Source organism: Thunnus albacares, chromosome 4, assembly GCF_914725855.1.
Source record: "Thunnus albacares chromosome 4, fThuAlb1.1, whole genome shotgun sequence".
Taxonomy (NCBI): Eukaryota; Metazoa; Chordata; class Actinopteri; order Scombriformes; family Scombridae; genus Thunnus; species Thunnus albacares.
The window spans coordinates 34,131,374-34,150,365 of NC_058109.1; the positions used below are offsets into that span (position 1 = coordinate 34,131,374).

The 18,992-nt window shown below is 40.6% G+C and overlaps 1 protein-coding gene across 1 annotated transcript; it reads right to left on the minus strand.

The window, feature by feature from the left end:
- Positions 1 to 422: 422 nt before the first annotated feature.
- LOC122980783 (Krueppel-like factor 15) lies at positions 423 to 17,211 on the minus strand. The gene is made up of 3 exons (XM_044349125.1): positions 16,415 to 17,211; positions 12,815 to 14,294; positions 423 to 2,333 (listed from the first exon to the last, which is right to left on the minus strand). Exons 2-3 carry the CDS (start codon positions 14,053 to 14,055, stop codon positions 2,165 to 2,167), a joined length of 1,410 nt encoding a protein of 469 aa, XP_044205060.1. The 5' UTR covers positions 14,056 to 14,294; positions 16,415 to 17,211; the 3' UTR covers positions 423 to 2,164.
- Positions 17,212 to 18,992: the final 1,781 nt, after the last annotated feature.

An 18,992-nucleotide genomic window follows, 5' to 3' on the forward strand; every position in this document is an offset into this window, starting at 1 on the left:
ATCAGGCAATAAGACTTGTCTACAGGCAGTAAGCCACAGGGGCAAGTAGCCACTAACCCTCTGTGCAGTCTGTTCTATTTGGTCATGACTACTTATTCATTACTGGCATGACCTTGTTTGTTATTTCTTGTTTATTTATTGATTTTTTATATTTATTATGTATATTGCTGATCATGTTTGTAAGAATATGTGTGAATGATTATGCTGTTCAGGGAGAAAGTTTTTCATTGTATGGAAACACACTGGTGGCATTTTAATGCACATGACAATCACATTCCTGAACTGGATAATGCAAAGGGTGTGTTAATCATTGGTTGCAGTGAGGAGAGTATGTCAAGTGAGAGTAGCAGTAGCATTCAATATCCTCTTGGTCTGAAAGTATTAAATACAGAATAGTGGAACTCAAGACAACACAGACATGATTGGTTCTTTTAAATTTTATTTGTAAATGCATCTTGGATAGAACAAAGAAAAAATATATATAATATATTCATATGTACTGAAACGTTAAGTTATGTACACATTTAGGGTTTGCACTAGAAATCTTCACAACCACTGATTTGTTTTTTTAAGATATGGTATCAGAATAGTCTCTGTGTGTTTCCTGGTTGCAGCGATGTACACTCCTGCATATTTACATACATTCATAGGATGCGATAAAACACCTGTGTTCACACAAGCATTAAAAATTCAAAAATTGAATAAAAGGAATGATGTACAATGTTGTGTACCCCTGCTTGTCATTCTACATACATGAATGACGCATGGACGGCATTGCTACCCCTACATATTCACAGCGGGGTGATAAACAGAGCAATCAATGACTGAGCAATTAGGGCTTTAGAAAGTGACAACACCTGTGGCATGGCCTCAAAAGGGATGTTGTGACTACATTACCCAGAAGCTCATCCTCCTGGTAGTTCAGCACCATAGTGTGTAGTGTGTCCATTGATGTCACCACAACGTATCATAATCGGCAGTTGAGACCAAAGGCTTCTCAGGGTGTTTCCAATAACAGATAAAGCAGAGTTGAGGCAGCTTTTGTGTCAAGTTCTCAGCAATATAACAGCTCAAATAGTAATAGCAGACTGAGACATTCTATTTTGTGGCTGTGCACTGATGGACATGGGCCATATTTTGATTATTTGACTTGAAACAGTCACTTAACATCCCATTAAAATATGGATCACTGAAAAGCATGATTTCCAAAACCATTTGGCTCTCTGGTAAGGATTTTGTGGTACAGTAAGGCCAGAAAAGTGATACAAATAGAAGACGAGCAAGTAGGTACACATGACTTAGCTTAATAAAACAACAACAAAGAGAACATTTAACACTGAACAGAAGGCTGATTTAACAATCACTGGTTCACTTTTGCATTTCTTGAGTTGCTCTGTCTTTCTCCTCCTCCTTGCGTCTCAGCAAGTTTACAAAGTTGCTGTAAAATGTAAGAGGAGTCCCGGTAGCTTATCGAGATTATGCCATCAGTAGTTCATGTCCACATAGTATAATATTCTCTCCCTGTGCATCAACACCAAGCTGACAAAGGTGTTGTTCATCCATTCTGTCAATGACCTGTGGTGCAATGCTGCAAAAACTAGGACAAAGCTATCAGAGGAACCACATGGGAGAAACCTCTGTTGACCCCAGGAAGAGTAACTACTACTCCAGTAGTAGCAAGTGGAGATCCAAATGAACTTCAACCTGACTTCCTTAACTTTGCATAAAATGAGGAATGTCCAAGACATTGGCAGTTTTCAGGAAGCTAAAAGGCAGTTGTTGTTCTCTCGGTAGAATGGACACACAAGGCTATTACCAAAGCAATCACAGACTGAATGAAAATAAGTTTATCTTATCTTCTGCGGAGATAAGGGCAGAACAAACATAAGGAGTACAACATACAAAAGCACCAACAGCAACAACAACCTTTAGCTGATTACAGACAAGATGGTAACTGTGTTGGTTTACTTCTGTACAATAAATTAGAACAATCACAGACTGCTGAAACAAAAAGCAAGGCGTGCTTCCACTCACATATTCATATTGACTTGATGATGGCACAAATATTTGCACACACACTTGTATGCACAAACTCACACCTTGCTCCCTTGGCCTATGTCTGTATGAGAGTGATCCCAGCATTCCCAGTGATCTGAGTGGGGCGTCAGTTTGCTGAGCGAACTGTCCGGCTGCTTCTAGGAAAACGGTGGACTTTGATGTGTTTTGAAAGGTGGTCACTGCGGGCAAACTTCTTCTCACATACGGGACACTGGTAGGGCTTGACCCCTGAGTGGGACCGCCGGTGTCGCGACAGCTCATCTGACCGGGAGAACCTGGGAGGAGAAAGAAGAGATATGTTTTACATTTCTGTCTCAATTATAACTGTTGCATACTCACAAAATGGGGCTTTAAAGAGGTGTGCGCCACTTCCTAAACAACAGTTGTGATCTATGAAAACAAACTCAACGAGAGAATGTGCACAAATGTACAACATTTTGGAGACAGGGGAAACTGGCAACACAGATGGTGAGGTGGTAAAGTGAAGTCAGATTGTATAATGATTCGTCTCACACATTTGATGTCATTTCATATCAAAAGTTAATTATAGAAGCACATCATCATAAACATTCAAACCAGCAGTGTTATCTGTACTTGCGCTTATAGTGAGCCATAACTATTCCATGAGCACCTTTCAATTTGAAAAGATATAAGCCAACTCAAATCTTAAATCAAAGTCCACTCAACATTTCATCAGCGCTGTCTCATCTGGAGCACAGAGGAGAGGGTCAGTTGAGGTGTGCACAGCAGCTGCTGAAATGAATAATGTCAGGATGATATCAGGATGTGGCAGGTGGCAGGATTCAGGAAAGTCTGGTTTGCCTTTCCCCAATATTAAGCGTGACTACACTGATTGCTTTTCACCTCAGCCATGTTAAGTAACTGATGAATATATCATCATCGGTTGTAGAAATCCAAAGTGACATCAAATAACTTAAACAAACGTAACTTAAAAATAATTGCAGCAGATTTTTAATAATATATTCTAATACTGTGCAGACATTAGCGGGTATGATTTTAGTGTTCATATAGTTTTTGTGTGTAAAATCGCTGCAGTGAAACATGACTGTATTGGAGGCACTGTGGTGGCTGCCACAAACACTCTGCCTTCTCCACTCACCTCACCGACACATCTTCACCACCAGCACTCACATATGGACTGTCAAAATTAGAGAAACACCTGTTTGCTGAATTTTGGAGTAAATATAAATGAATGCAGTGTTTATTGTGTCTTAGATATTGAGTAAAAACCACTTAAAACTGGTTAACTGGGAACTTGCCCACTGCAGGGTAAGAAACTTAACCAGAGATGTCTGACTGTACGATCCACAGGAAGTTGTATATGGTTGTTTTGGGTTACACACATAACTTTAAGAAGTTCGAAAGTGGGGAAATAAAACAGTAAAAGTCTTCATGGCTGTTGCAGTCCTTCCTCTGTGGCTGCCCGAGCGCAAGTGACGAGCTAGGGGCCCGATACGCGGACTTTTGACACTGATTGGTCAGGCGTCTCAAGATAGACACTGATTGGTCCAGCGAAAGAAACACATGTACATCAATATTCTTGAATACTTTTGCATTGATCATTTACATTTCCAGGCAGGCTGTGATTTAGGGAAAAATACGTGCACTCATGCGTACACACGGTTTCATAAATCTGATTATTTTTTGGCGCACGCCAATTTCGGCTTTTGTGCACACATAAACTTTTAGTATGGATCCTACGCACTGTTTTATAAATGAGACTCCAGATCAGTTCATACAGCCTGCTGTACATTTCTCAAAGTTGGGAACACATGTCTACATATTTGAGGTCATATGGCTTGACATGACCACATCCGCCACAGACATCAGACTAAAAAGACCATCTTTGGCACGAAGTTACGTACAACATTAACTAATGTTATCTTACAATTAGCTCAACTAGCTTTCTTTGTGTTTTGGCAGTAGCTTTTGCAAGCAGAAGTCACAAGCAGCAGATGGCCACATACACAACCCACGTTTCCGGAATAGACAGGAAGTTAAAAGTCAACTGAGTCAAACTGAGTCAGAGCACTTCCTTGTTGCTGAAACGCATAAGGTCAATACTACATAAGGTCAATACTCAGTTTGACAGCAACCAACCACAAGCAGGAGGGAAAGCACACACCAGCACCTTATCAGTTTCAGGCATGAATGACAGAAAATACTACAGAGGAGGAACAGCAATGGCAAAAAGTAAGATCAGAGATTTCTTTGTCAGGTGAAGAGGAGACACAGGACTTGTTAGACTGACTTGGGACTTGTTGGACTTGATTTGGGACTGGACTTCATAGCCAAGATTCGTGACTTACTTGTGACTTGAAAAAAAGGCTTTGTCCCACCTCTGGAGAAAGTGAATGAAAAGCCCTAATTTAGGGGTTTGGTCAGCATACTCCACTTGTGTAAAACCAGAAACTGTTGTTCTGTTCATGAGGAAACTGTTTGTCTTGGGTCCTCGGAACAAACAAATGACAACATTCATCTTTAAAGTAAACATTTCTATGTGTGTGTTAACGAGCATCAAACTTGACAAGTGCCTATACCACATGATGCAATCAGGGACGAAAACCTTGATTTTTCCACTGCTTTTTCATTGTTATTTTGTACTCAGTTCTGGCAACCTGCCTGTTATTCCCAACATGTATACAATGGCTGCTGAGGCCAGAAATGTTTCCATGGAGCCCAACAGATTCAACAGTGTAATTATCTATCATGAGCAAAATTTCCTCACATATTGATGCTACAACTCATTTGCCTGTAACTCATTTGGAAAAGCAAAACATCGCAGAGGGTTAGCATGCGAGGCAAACGCTACTTGGCTAGAGCCACGGGGATGACAGCTCCGGGGCTTCTTCCAGCAACCTACTTCTCTGAAACTGACTGTCCCCAGTCAGGCTCTGCATCCCAGATGTTGCTCTGCTGACCTGACAGGATGATGAATCGATACAATCGCACCCTGTGATTAAGCAGCAGGAAAAAACCCGCTGTACACTCCATCAAGCTTACAGCTAGAAGCTAAAGTAATGCTGCTGCAGTAATAGACATGATGAAGTTACTTGCAACATCTGACAGCAGTTTACACAGGGAGACGCTGCCAATAAAACCATTCCAATAACACCCAAAATCTAGCCCATACCTGCTAGTAAAAAATCCTTTGAAACAAGTAGATTAAGTTTACACAGCGACTTGTGTAATTGGATTGGTTGAGTCACTTTCTGGGTACTTTAGTGATCACAGTTAACACTTTGACAGCAAGTCTCCACTTGTAAAAAAATGCTAAAACAAAATCAGTTTTTCTGTCCAGGAACAGATGATGAAAAACTACAAATTGTAATTGTAAGTAAACTATAAGTTGTGGTAGGACAGTTTGTCTCTGCCAGCCACAACATGAGGGAATCAGACCGACCTGCTGGTTCTACATTGAGCTTCACATTTCTTTTCATTTTAATATGAAAAAAGTGTTCATGTAATGGCTCTATCCTCATCATTCTTATTATTTGAATTCATTGGTAACTCACACACACATGCAATAAACACATATGTTTATTTATTTATTAGTTCTTTTTGTAATTTTTTTGCAAACTTTGTCTAATTTTCATTAATACTTTAAAAAAGACCCGCTGTTACAGTTATGATTGAAACAGTGTGTGTTCAATTTTTTTAATTGTTTATTATTACATGCAATACCAGTCAAAAGTTTGGACACTTTCTCGTTGAAGTGTTTCCCAACTTTTGATTTGTCCTGTATATGAAGGACTATGTGCATATTCTTTTTTTTTTTTCCATTTTTCCTTCACTGAAATGCACTGTTAATTAATGTCAGTATTCATACAATGCTTTGGCAATACTCTATCTGATTATACTCATGCCAATGTAACCCTTTAAATATGAATTTGAAAACTGCATTAGTTATTGCTGGAGAGACTGTCTGGATCTTGTCCAAACCTTCCTGGCACAACAGAGCAATACAGACAAAACGCTATGGGACGCTGTACAAAGCATCATAAGAAACCATAAGGAAAGCTCATGCTGCTTGCAATAATTAAATTTAGAAGAAAAAATATTGCTGGTCACTGGTATAAAGAAAGATGGAGTACAACCCAACAGAAGAAAAAATCTTGCAACAATAGCCTTCCTCCGGCACCTGTGCAGTTCACAGGGTGATGCAGAATTCTGCACTTTTATATCAATGCACTATCAGAAAGTACTGAGTGGTCAAAACCTAAAGAAGTCTGTCAGGACACCAAGAAGGTGTAATGTAGGGATGAACACAGGTTTAGCTCAGTTTAAACTCTTAAAAACTCCTAAAAATGCTATATTCTCCCGATATGGTCACCTCACAGTATGACAGCCCTGTGGGTGCCAGAGCTCTCAAGCACCCGAGAATCAACACCTGTGGTCGTAGGCGCAGGGTATATTTACTCTAATGTGAAATTTCATACTTGAAAATGAAAGAGGCCAATATCTTAACTAAATGTTGTACATAATGCAATGTTTTCCAGTAAACTGTGTGCAGTCATATCTGATCAACAGATAACTGTTATATATGAAGCATGGATACATAGGTGGTTTCATTCTTTAAACAGTAACACTATCGCCGCCATTCTGAAGTCTGGTTTGGATCTGTCGCTATGTGAAATGACATAAACTATCAGAGGCAGTTACAGGATGTATAATGTTTTGTCTACTTTTCCACTGCATTATCTACTGCATCAATTTGAAGCTGTTTTCTCTCTGTTAAAGGGATTTGTTTTCATATCATGTTAGCTAAAACTGTTTTTATGAAACAGTTGAATAACCGGTTTGCATTTCTTCAGATCAAAAAACATCCATAAATGCTACATTGCACACTGATTTTCATTAAAAACCAGTGTTGGCTTTGGTTGACAGGAATGAATGTTGGTGCAGGAATGAAAAACAGTCAACCCTGTGCAGACCTTCTTCTGACCTTGAAAGAAAAGGTTGCACTGCATCCAGCATGAGTGTAAGTTTGGAGTGTATTTAAGTTTCTTTTTTCCAGTTAAGCATTCCCCTCGTGTGTGGGCACAGTTGGAGTTCTCAACTTCATTCCTCCAACAGCCTGAAAGAGTTGAGTAACACTGCCTGGGCCTGACGATATCATGCTCCCTTTGAAGCATCCAAGGGAACTTGGCATCTCAACGTTTCAGCATGTGCTTGTGTGATTGAAATTGAAAAGAATAAAGAAAGAAAATTGTCTCATTGATCAACACAACAAGAAGCTAACATCTAGAGCTAAAGTCTGCCATGTTGTTGTAGATTGTTAGTCAAACTGACACAAGATATGATTGTTTTGAATCAGGGACTACTTTCCTTGCTCCCTTAGGATTAGTGGATGGGAGACTGTTTAAAACTCTGTGCTCCAAAGGCAACAGCAAGATGTAAAGAAATATTTAGCTTCCCTTCAGAAATGTAGTATAGTATGTTGGCGCAAAATTTTGGTGCAGCGTAGGAAGTGATACATTTACATGACTAACCTTGGTAGAGGCAATCCTGATCATAATGTTAACTTTTAACTGGTCATTTAAAATAATCAGCAATGATGAAATCAGTGGTCTTAACATCCCAATTCTCTTTCGTGAGCCACTATGATTTGCCAGCACCTGCAAAACATTGCTGTCTAACCCAACATCATCACAACTGCTACAGGAGTAACTACAGTGGCCCTGAAAGCTCAGTGCATACCAAATACAGAAATGTTTACAGCATCATGTTTCTGGAAACAAATACAGAAATATTCTTTGGTTGTGTTTTCTCTCGTTGAAGCATTTTTTTCCTAAATACTGTGCATGTGTTGTCAAATTGATGAAGACGTTTTTCTTCATTTGCTCGTGTTTTATCTAATTCCATCTGTTTTCCTAAGTTGCAGTGTGTTGAGCTTTCAAGGCCACTGTAGGTATCAGATTGCAACTGCAGATTCTTACCATCTCACCAGGATGCCTCTACTGTGCTAACATATAGAGCTTTAAAACTAAAAATCACCTCACAGAACAAGAATGAATGCTGCTGAATGAATAAGAAAAAATGGCCCCAGAGTTGCAGGTTTACTTGGTTTTTAATCATTAGTAAAGGGTCCCTGTGTCAAAATGTAGTTTTAACACCTTCATTATTTTAGTTTATATTGTGCTGCACACACGGTGCACATTCCAGAATAAGTTTGTGGGGGGATGGGGTTTAATGGGAGCAAAAGCAAATTTTTCCCCCAGGGGCCCCAGCAAGTTAAATACAGCCATGACTGTGTTAAGTTACAATAATTCAGTTTTTGGATCTTTATGCCATATAAGTACAATTCCACTGGTTACCAGCAATTAGATGGGAGATGCTAGTGTCCTGTTAGCACTCAACAGAGTACTTAGTGTTAGCATGGAGCATCAGAGCCACTATGCTCTTACAATATCAAAGGCTAAGTTGGCCAAAACAATCCACTAAGAACCTGAAAAGATTTTGGGAGATTAATCTACCTGGAAGAGACTCTCTTTGCACTGTAAATTTTGTTGCATCTTGATTGACATTATTATATATTTAAATATACAGTACCACACTCTGTGCATCTTTATATCCAGCCGTTCCCTCCCTGTTCCTCCTAGTCTATGTGAGGAACCTTGACTGATCCCTCTCTTCTCTTTCATGCAGCGTGGCAGCCTGGACGTTCCTAGCCCACAGTCATGGTAACTATTCAACACTTTGTCTTTGTTCGCTCCACTTCCTCACTGCTGCTCCCTTTAAGTGATTGTGTGCAAAACTGAAACAGGCCTTTTTCTCCCACTCTATCTGCCTCTCTCGACACCCCTATCCCACCACCAACATTTTTTCTTCTCTTGTCTTTAAAAAAAAAACAACAAAAAACTGAGTTAGTCTCTGCTCCTTACTCTATTCTGCTGCTTCTCTCACACTTTTCCCAACTTTTTTTTTCCTTTGGTCAGCCCCCTCATTAACCCCATCACATACAGTGGGTTAAACACACACACAGACACACACACACACACATACACACATGTTTCAGACCATGGTCACTTTTGGGGACATTGCATAGACTTGCATTCTTTTCCTGGAAACTTACCCTAACCCTAACCATCACCATTACTTGCATAACCCTAACCCTAGCCCTAACCCTGCCCTTAACTTTAACCTTAACCTAACCCTAATCTTAACCACTGCCCAAAAAATCAGCTTTTTCCCAATTGGGGACATGGCTTTCCCCAAGCCGTCCCCAATTAACTACTCCTAAGTCTGAAATTTGTCCTCAAAAGTAGCCTATGACAGACCACACAAACACACAACTTCCATCCAAACTAGATCCTGCCTTTTGTGTACAGACAAGAGCTCTTTGTTAGTCGGAACACAGCCTGGATTACTACAGCACACATTTCTGCTGCTCTCCTCATGTATTAGCACACACTTGTGCAGCATTACAAATACAGTACATGACTGGTGGCAGGTTGCCAGTTTGGTACTAAAGTCAAACAGACCAACACAAAGCTTTTCAGGGTTATTGTTGATCTCTCAGTATGTGCATGCTAAAGCACAGTTTATAAATGATTGAATGTTTAAAGACCCGGCTCCTCCAAGACTGATCTCTGCAAGCTGTGGCAGGTAGAGGGCAAATTACATAACATAACGGCCCTCTGGTTGGGATAGTTTTAGACTAACGTATTAATGCATAAGTAAAGGTAAGCATACCATATGCACAGATGCAAGGAACATGAAAAACACACCCACCGTGTCAGTACTTGCCACTGGTACACAGTAGAGTAACAAGTAGATATAGTGAGTGTGTGTGGAGTGTTCGGAGCAATGGCCCTAATGGTCTAATATTAATGTTCACAGTAAGTCAAGGGTCAAACACTGGATAGCTGAACTGTCATTCAATTTCATTTCATCAAGTAAGAAGAAAAATAAAAATAAAGTGCAATAAAATAAAAAGCATAACCTTGCAAAGTGGGAGGGACCACTGAGTCCACAAAAAGTCCCATTTGACAGTTTTCTTTAAATAATGTTCCTTAAAACAAAAACATAAAATGTCCTGGTTCGTTTAATTATACCTTTCTATCCATTTTAAACTGGTGGTATGGCCAAAAATTTGAAAAACTGTATGTCAATTTGGTCACTGAGTAATTGTGTTTCTTGCATTAGTTGGTTGGTGACTACTGTAGAGAAGAAGCCAGTCAGAAGCGCAAATCAAATTTTTAGCAAATTTAGAACTTTGTCATTGAAATTGATTACATAACACAGCATTGTGGTTGCAAAATTCATCTAAATTTGACCCAAACTGTGAAAGTGAACTGTTAGCTATAGCTTCAGCTTGTCAACAGCAGCAGAGAAGCAGCATCAGTTCCAGTACTCTGTCTTCATCTATACAGGATGTGTTCAGGCACAGTACAGCATGTAGGTCACCTCCTTAACTATCACTGTAGTTACATGTATGAATGTAGACTTGAAGCATACAAATACACTTTAGGCTTGTGCCTATGTGCGTATAGCACAAGTGCAAAGTGAGCTATCAGGCCTGTGTAGACAAGCTTTTACTGAAACTGTGCTTGGGAGTCGTAGTTGACTTCTGTCTTCACAATTTTTATGTACATACTCATTGTTTCTAATACAGTTGGTCATCCTTTGCAGTGATGAATCAGCCAGGAGAGTTTCATGCCTACCCAAACCTTGGAAGTGTCCCAACTATCAGCCAACTACATATAGACAATAGCTATTAGAACTAATGCAGGCTTACTCAGACAAGTTTAATATATTCCATGTTGTGCTTGCGTTTGGCCATGTTGTGAAGCTAGCTAACTTCCTCTCCTTCTCTGTTACTAGCTGACATCCACCAGTCAGTCTGCAGTAACACTGTCAGTTTGAATTTGAAATTCGAACTACCAGTGGAAAAAAATAAATATTCAATCTGAAAATTAAATCTGAAATGTTTGAATCAAAAATTCAGTGTATAATCTCAAAAAAACTTTGTCTTGCACTATTCATCAGACCCACTGCTAGTGAAACTAGCGAACTGCACTGAACAGATAATCATGGCACAAACCAACTGAGAAGCATTGTGGATTCTATTCCATAAAGTAACATTTACACGACAACTTATCTAAAGTCACCTGCTAGCTTGTCACTCAAGTGAGGCAGCAGAATTTAGGATTAAGTCATGTGGACTGCATTTCAATTAACTCCAACAAATTACCTGTTAGTTCTTATGTGTTCTAACTTGATGTTAGTAGTAAGTGGTGGTTAACAGTAATGCTAATAAAAATGTAGGGCTGTACATTCACTTCTTTTAAAAAAAAAAATTGTATTCGACTAAGATGACTACAACACACAAAATCCTCTCCAAGTCCTTTCATTGCCTTTATCTGAGAACCCATAGGCTGGAAACTGCTGGAACATGGCTGAGGAAGTCAGTGGTTGCATGCTCTGAACAATTTGTATCAGTCTCACTGGCTGACCTGATGTCCTCAGGAGAACAGCCAGCTAAAATCTGGGCAACTCTGTGCTCAGGTCACACTCCATCACACACAAATAAACACACACTGTCAGACTGATTAATGTAAAAAGATGCTTCACTTTAATGAGCAAAGAAATTGCCTCGTTGATGAAGACATCCAAATTTTTGCTCTGTGTCTTTCTCTGTTACACACAGCAGGTTCCGAATTAGATCTTGCTTCTTTATACCTAGCATACTCAAATACACACACACACACACACACACACACACACGCATACACACATACTGCCCCAGCAACTGCACAGCTGTCGAGACTCAACAGGAGGTGCCCATGTTGTGCCCATGTGACTCCAGCCCACATGCTCAGTCCCAAATTTAGTTTACATCTGCAAAAAGAGACACCCCAGCTATTCTTGCATATCCCAGATATTTCACTACCTGACAAGAAGTGTGATTGTGCAAGCGAACCCATTTATATTGCCACCACCTCACATCATTCCAATTAACACATTGGAGGCAGTATGAGTCATTAAGGGTTCTTCAGCTCCAGGTCTTAGCAAAAAGTAAACAGGGTGATGGTTTTTGCCTGGCTTTTCTATTATGAATCCTTGAATAACTGTGGGCTTCCTGTCTTGTTGCTGAAGCATATTTCTGGTATTCCAACAACAGTAACCCAGTAATGCTTTGCTTCCAGAATAATTAAACATACTACCAGTAATGAAATTCATGCTGTAGCTGTTATCTCATTTTTACTTGCTTGGAGCTGTGGGAGGGTGTGGGGGGTTTGGCTCTCCAGACCCTCTAAGTCCCACTAGCCAGTGCTAATAGATGACCCCCCAAAGTGACAGGTCAGTTCAAATGTCAGTTAAAATCTGCACCATACTTGGTTCCATTGAGCAACATGACACCATGCACAGCACATGGACATTTCCCTTTGACATACAATTACTGCTGCTTCCAAATAGGCCACACTAACAAATGGGGGTTAAGCCCTTTTAAATCATGCAGATGCACACTAGAGTCTGCTGTTATTGCTCAGTCCTGTGAATAAACAGGCTTTATATAACCAGTCATAAATATGACTCAATCTCTGAGTCTAATCTGGTAAGATAACAAACGCATAAACATAAAAAGCTGCACTGTGCAATTACAGTGATTTTGCATGAGCAGAGATCATTCACTCTGTACGGTGAATGTTTGATGTTGTCAGCCAATGGACTGTAAATGTGCTAGAAAACACATTCATTCATTCAGTTCACACTCCAATCCAGTACCTACCTCCATCCACAGCCCTGCCAGTTGCAGGCGAAAGGCTTTTCCCCTGTGTGCCTCCTCAAATGGGCCTTCAGGTGGCTGCTCTTGGTGTACATCTTGGTGCAGCCAGGAAAAGTGCATTTGTGCATTTTGATAAGATCCGCCACTGGGTTCTTCTGGAACTTCTGATCTCCGACAAGAATCCCTGATCCCTGACTGACTGAGCTGTCCCCGAGCCCAAGAGGCTTGGCTGCAATGGGGACGGGAGCAATACGTACAAACTTCGAAGACATGTTCAGGGTGGGGGAGGGCAGGATGTGGGGCACCAGGGCAAACGTCTGACCTTGGATGTTGACCAGTAACTGCGCAATTTTGATGTCTGAGGCTGGGGCAGGTTGGGGGGGCTGGGCTACTGGGGTAAGAGGCACCGCAGTGGGCTCCTGCTTGATCTGAAGAGGCTGAATCTGTAGGATGACCGGCATCCCACCACCATTAGTGTCACTGTCTGCTGATGAAGGTTTGTTGGCTGATGCCTTCTTGTCTACTGTGCTGGATTCATGTGTGGGGTTAACTGATGTGGTTTTGGTCTCGTGGGAGGCAGCAGAGGCCAGGCCAGCAGTGCAGGCGGTGGGGACAGTTTGATCTGAGTACTTGGCCTCTGGCTCCAGCTTAGGCTCAGGGGATGTATCCCTGCACCACTCCAGGCCAACTTCTAGACCAAGAGTCTCCTCCAGTCCCACTCCCAACCCTGGGCAACTCTCTCGGATTTCCTGCTTCATCGTCACCACCTCCATATTCTCCTCCAGGAATTCTTCAATCTCTTCCAGTGTGGGTTGGAAGGACCCTCCAAGTTGTTCCTCTGCTTCCGCATTGGACCAGGCGAGGAAGTCAAAATTTTCCTCCTTTATAGGTTCACGTTTAGCGGGCTCATCTCTCCTTGAGTCCCAGAGGAAAGAAGATAATGGTATAGGTGCTACAGATCCTACTGCAGCACTGCCTAAAGAGGCCTGGGACAGCAGGTGGTCCAGGATGCTGTCCTGGCTCTCAGCACTAGAGTTGCTGCCGTAGCTGGAGCTGAGCACCTGGGAGTCCGGGCTGGAGCAGGAACGAGGGCTGGACGACTCACTAAGATCGTCCTCCGAAAACGGTGACGGCATCACCTGGTAGGAGTTCAGGTCTGTTACCATGTCAGACAGCCGGTAGGCTGGTGGAGAGCCACTGTAAGGAAGAAAAGTCTCCTCACTCACTGGGGAGTTATCCACCATCCCTGGCTAGTGCCAAACTGCTGTCTCTTGTTGGACTTAGAGTTTGTGTTTAGGAAGATTTGTAAGAAAATGATTCCTTCTTGCTGGGAAAGTTAGGCCAAATAAACCCAGGTCACCAAGGCCAGTCCTCTCACTGGGGTGAGATAGTGAAACACCTGGTGTTCTCTCCCGGGGTAGAAAAAGTAAGTGTCAGGAAAACAATCTTACAGTCCAAGGTCTCCAGCCAGGATACAGTATGTCTAAATGGAAATAAACAGAGAGAGTGAGAAGTCCATTAATCTTAATCCCTCATGGACCTACTGTTTCAATTCAAAAGGACACAGCCTGACTTTGAAAGGAAGTGTTAGGTGATTACATACTTGTTGAGAAATGTATAATGTATCATATCCTTTAATCTATCCATCAACCTATATGAGATGCTAGTCATTCTGTGTATGCTAATTCTAAAATGCTGTAGGAGGGCTGCTTTGTAACCTCTTTGCTTGACCCTTTACACCTAAGCATTTCCTACTCAGACCCCTTATCACATCATACAGACGTCTGTATGAGATATGAACACTTCAACCAGTGATGTTCCCTTCTCATAAAGACTCTCGTATATGTCAAAAAAGCAAAGATTTGAAAAAAAGCATAATTTGAGCTTGAAAGTTCATTCTTGACCTTAAGAATTGGAGTGCCATGCATAATGAGATGCATCTGAAAGCTCAGAAATAAATCTAGTAAGTGGCTTAATTTAATGTGTCTTATTTTCTGTCTTGCTAATCATCTTGTGACCCCTTCAGATTTATCCTGCGACCCCTGGTAACTGCCTTACTTTATATTGTATACTATTTAGCTGTGCAGAATCACACAATCATTATGGGTAGAAAATATCCAAAATGCAAGTGTATAGTTTTTTCACTTCAAAACCTTGTTTACATTTGTACATTTTTTGTAAAACACATGTAAATAATATATGCACTAAATTCTGTACAAAAATAATTCCCTAAAAAAGAATCAGTGCAATATTAGAAGTCATTACTGTACTTATATAGTATCACTAAAACACAGTATTTATAGGGACTCTGTATAGACTGTTTTATGTCTGCGGTGCAGCAATGACATCTTACTGAAAAACAACCTTCAGAAATAAAATATCAAATCAATTAATTTGGATTTTTTAATTTCATACTCTTGCATTTTTTTTTTGGTTTAATTTACTTAGTTTTTATCTCCTATGCTATTTCTGTGATTTTTATCATTTCTTTATGGCTTCTTTTTTATTGTTTTACTGCATGTTTTTTTCATCTCCATTGATTCTATAGGAATATAAAACTATTTAATAACCTCATCACTTTTTATGGTAGTCTATTTTAGTATCAGGCTTTAAGTTAATGACTAATGTCTATAGTTGCCTTTCATGAGGTTTAACAACCTTGGGAGTATATAGTTCCACTTTATAATATTTTTATATTGTCCTACTATAGGACAATACTATAAATACGTTATTTTCCTGGAACAGGGCGCGTCGGTCCTGTACTCACTCCCTCCTCATCCCCCCTCCCGCCTCCATCCTTCCACCCTTTCCAGGGCCCCCTGCATGGTCAGAGTGACCGAGAGTAAACCCGGCCAGAGCAAAAAAACTGTCAACAATATTATCAGAAAACACCGCATGGGGCAGGCGGGAGCAGCGTGCGCTCCACCGCTGCGTAAATCACCTGCCCTGCTTGTTTACGGGACAATTAAGAGCAGTAAATCAGTCACATCGCTGCCTCTGAAGTTGGGAAGATGAACGTTTTACATATCAGTCATCAGATTTACGATCACACAATACAGCGGTGCAGGCTACAATGCAGCATTTAATGCTTTATTCTGCGGGGCACATTTTGATTCATTTCACATGTTCATGAACAGGAACACTACAGTGTTATCTCTTAATGACTAAGTTGTGCATTCACATACAGCCAGCGCCTTACATGTCTAATCACAGCTCAACACGATTTCATACTTTATTTGCATAATAATAATAATGATCATAATAATAATAATAATAATAATCGCACACCATCAGATTTGTGCAGGCAGCGTGGATCAGAAAACTTGTAAATCCTGTCACATGCGCAGCTGCGAACACGGAGTCCAAAATTCATTCATTTATATTCTGTAGTTAAACTGCGGCACACCAAAATCCAAACCCTCATAATAACACCCAGGACTGTTTTCCTGGCGGTGCATAACGCATGAGTAGACGCGCGTCTCCGCTCTCAACGTAAACATGTTTTCGTCCAGCCTGCTGCAGCATATGGCACCAACCGGATACACGCGCACGCTGCACCCGTGAACACACCAACACAGAAAATAAAAAATCCTCCAGTCTTACCTTGTTCACTCAAAGCAAATAGCCTATAATCCCAATGCAAAAAGCGCGGGGAGTATTTTTTTTATCCGTTGCATCGGACGTGGCTGTCTGTCTGTCAGGATTTGCCCTTGAGACTCGCCGTGCAGCAGCAGCAGCAGCAGCGTTGGTTCAGACTGGACTGAGCGCTGACTGAGTTGTACTATATGACCGTCACATGACTGCCAGTGTGTGGGTTACTGTAGTGAGGAATAAAAGGCTGCCGCTGAAGGCTCGTCCCCGCTCTGCAGCCTCATTGGTCGGTTGTGGTGGGCTGGAGGCGGGTCGTCCGGTCTGTCAGTCAGGGGTTCTGCTGCGTGGAACAACATGTGGGACACCTCAGTGAAGGAAGGAAGCAGAGTTGTAAACTGGCAACATAGTCAATAATAATCAGAGGGGTGAATTAGACGCGGGTCAGTGAAGCTGTCATCTTTTCATCAGCAGAAATACAGTTTAACAACTGTTTTAAACATTAATCAGGCCTATACAGCCTAAAACATTACATAAGATCAGAATCGTGTATGTTTCTACTGAATTATTAGATTGATTTGACCGATTTAAGCAGAGTTGATTTGTATTTCGGGCAATACCAAGTCAGGTTTGAGTTGTATTCATTTGACAGGTGAAAATGATTGCAATGGAGTATCTTCTTCAGTGAGAGGAAACACCAAGATGGGACTTATTCACTTCCTCTATTTAAATAATGTAAAACATTGTGGCTTTCATGTCTCTGAATGCAGTTTAAATGACTACTGAACATTTTCTTTTCTCGTATAGTTTATTTGACATTAAAGGATAAGGCTGGCAATTTTCTCTATTTTTATTATTGTCAGTTCAACTCAAATCTCATGTGCAGAGCTAAACTAACAATGAACTGATCTACTAACAAGTATTGTGTGTGTATCCAAAGTCTGATATATCTTATTGCTCTGTGCCGTAGATCTCCATCCAAAAACTATATAAAAAAAATATGTCAGTGAGCCACACCGCTGCACTGGGTGACATGTTCCTTCACCCCAAACACAGTGGTTACTGTAGTCTGCTTAGAAACGGCTCCAAACACTAATAACAGCGATTACATCTTCAGTCTCCGGAGAGTAGTTCTGTGTAAGGCAGATGGAGGAACACAGTTGCGTTTACAGAGCATCACTAGCTTGTTGTGCTATATCACAACCTCTAGTTCTTTGAGAAATTACTTACTTATATCAATTACATTTAAGTGTGTTATAAATCATTTATTAATGGTTATATATTGCTCATAAACGCTAAATTGTGGGAATTAAAGTGATACCGATTGATTCAAAGTCTCTGGTTGAAAACTGTCACCAATTACACAATCTGTACATCATGAAAAATTACTTTGCATGTTCTTACCAAGACAGTGGAAAACAGTATCAGTTGCTGCATTTTCTGTATAAATTATTTTAACCAGATCAATTCAATTCAGCAAATCTTTATTGTCCCCGGAGGGCAATTCTTGTGCAGCATAAAAAACATAGGAGAAACATACTGTACATATGACAGCAACAAGAACACCGTATACAAAAAGTAGTCATCAGCTGGAATTTTGCGTCATATTTATTTATCACTATATCACCGGATGAGTTGTGCTCGAATGCAACAGGAAGATCAACAACAAACGAAATGCATCTAATTATAAACATGTAATGAACCTCATTAGTTTATCTGGCATTTATTTATCTTGCTACTTACAGCTTAGCATGAAGACAATGACAGCAACATCAGCTCAGTTACTAGCTGTCAGGTGGTCTATCAGAGGCCTGTCAGGGGTAAGTATGGGTCACTGTTGCCTATCAGTAACTGGCCTCATAGCAACATCAATACTTCCTCACACAGAGAGGAACTCACTCTCTCAGAAACAATGCGGGCAAACCAGTCAAGCTTGACAGGAAGTGTTTCAAAAGCATTAGGTTGTTCTTTAACATAAGTCAGTTCAGTCAGTTCAAGGTTCTGAAAGACACATGATCACTGAGAGAGAGAGAGAGAGAGTTATTCTGGGAATGGCAGCTGCAATTAGGTGTATCCACATAATTGACTACGGAGGTGGCAGACTTTTTCTACCCCACATTTCCACATTTTACAGCCTGGAGGAAGGAGCTGAAAATAGACTCTGACAGCAACGGCATGTTTTTAATTCTTTTCTCTTTGTGATGATGGTGGTAGTGATTAGAGGGGGTCTATCTGTCCTGATAGGCCTTTGTTCTTCTTTTCCTGTTAAAGGGAGAGTGGCAAGTGGTGATTGGGGTAAATAAACACTTACAGTAACCAGCTACTTTAAGACTTTAACTTACAGTGAGTAGTCGTACACATGGAGATAAGTGCTGAAACATGTTAGAGTTTTCAATGGAGTACAATAAACCATATACATACAAGACAGCAAGACAAGTGGAACTAATATTTCTTTTATTTCTTTTTTCCTTTGTCGACAGTGGTACATTTACAGTAGTAGTACAATACATAAATACAATTTAATTTAGAATTGGTATTTCAGAAGGAAATATTTTTACACCACTTCAACATCAATCTTTCAGCTTTACTTTTC

Excerpts from the sequence above, each read along its gene's own strand:
- LOC122980783 (XM_044349125.1), bottom strand. The coding sequence starts at position 14,055 with ATGGTGGATAACTCCCCAGTGAGTGAGGAGACTTTTCTTCCTTACAGT. Across the intron at positions 2,334-12,814 it reads TGGCAGGGCTGTGGATGGAG|GTTCTCCCGGTCAGATGAGC; the intron begins GTAGGTACTGGA and ends TTCTCCTCCCAG.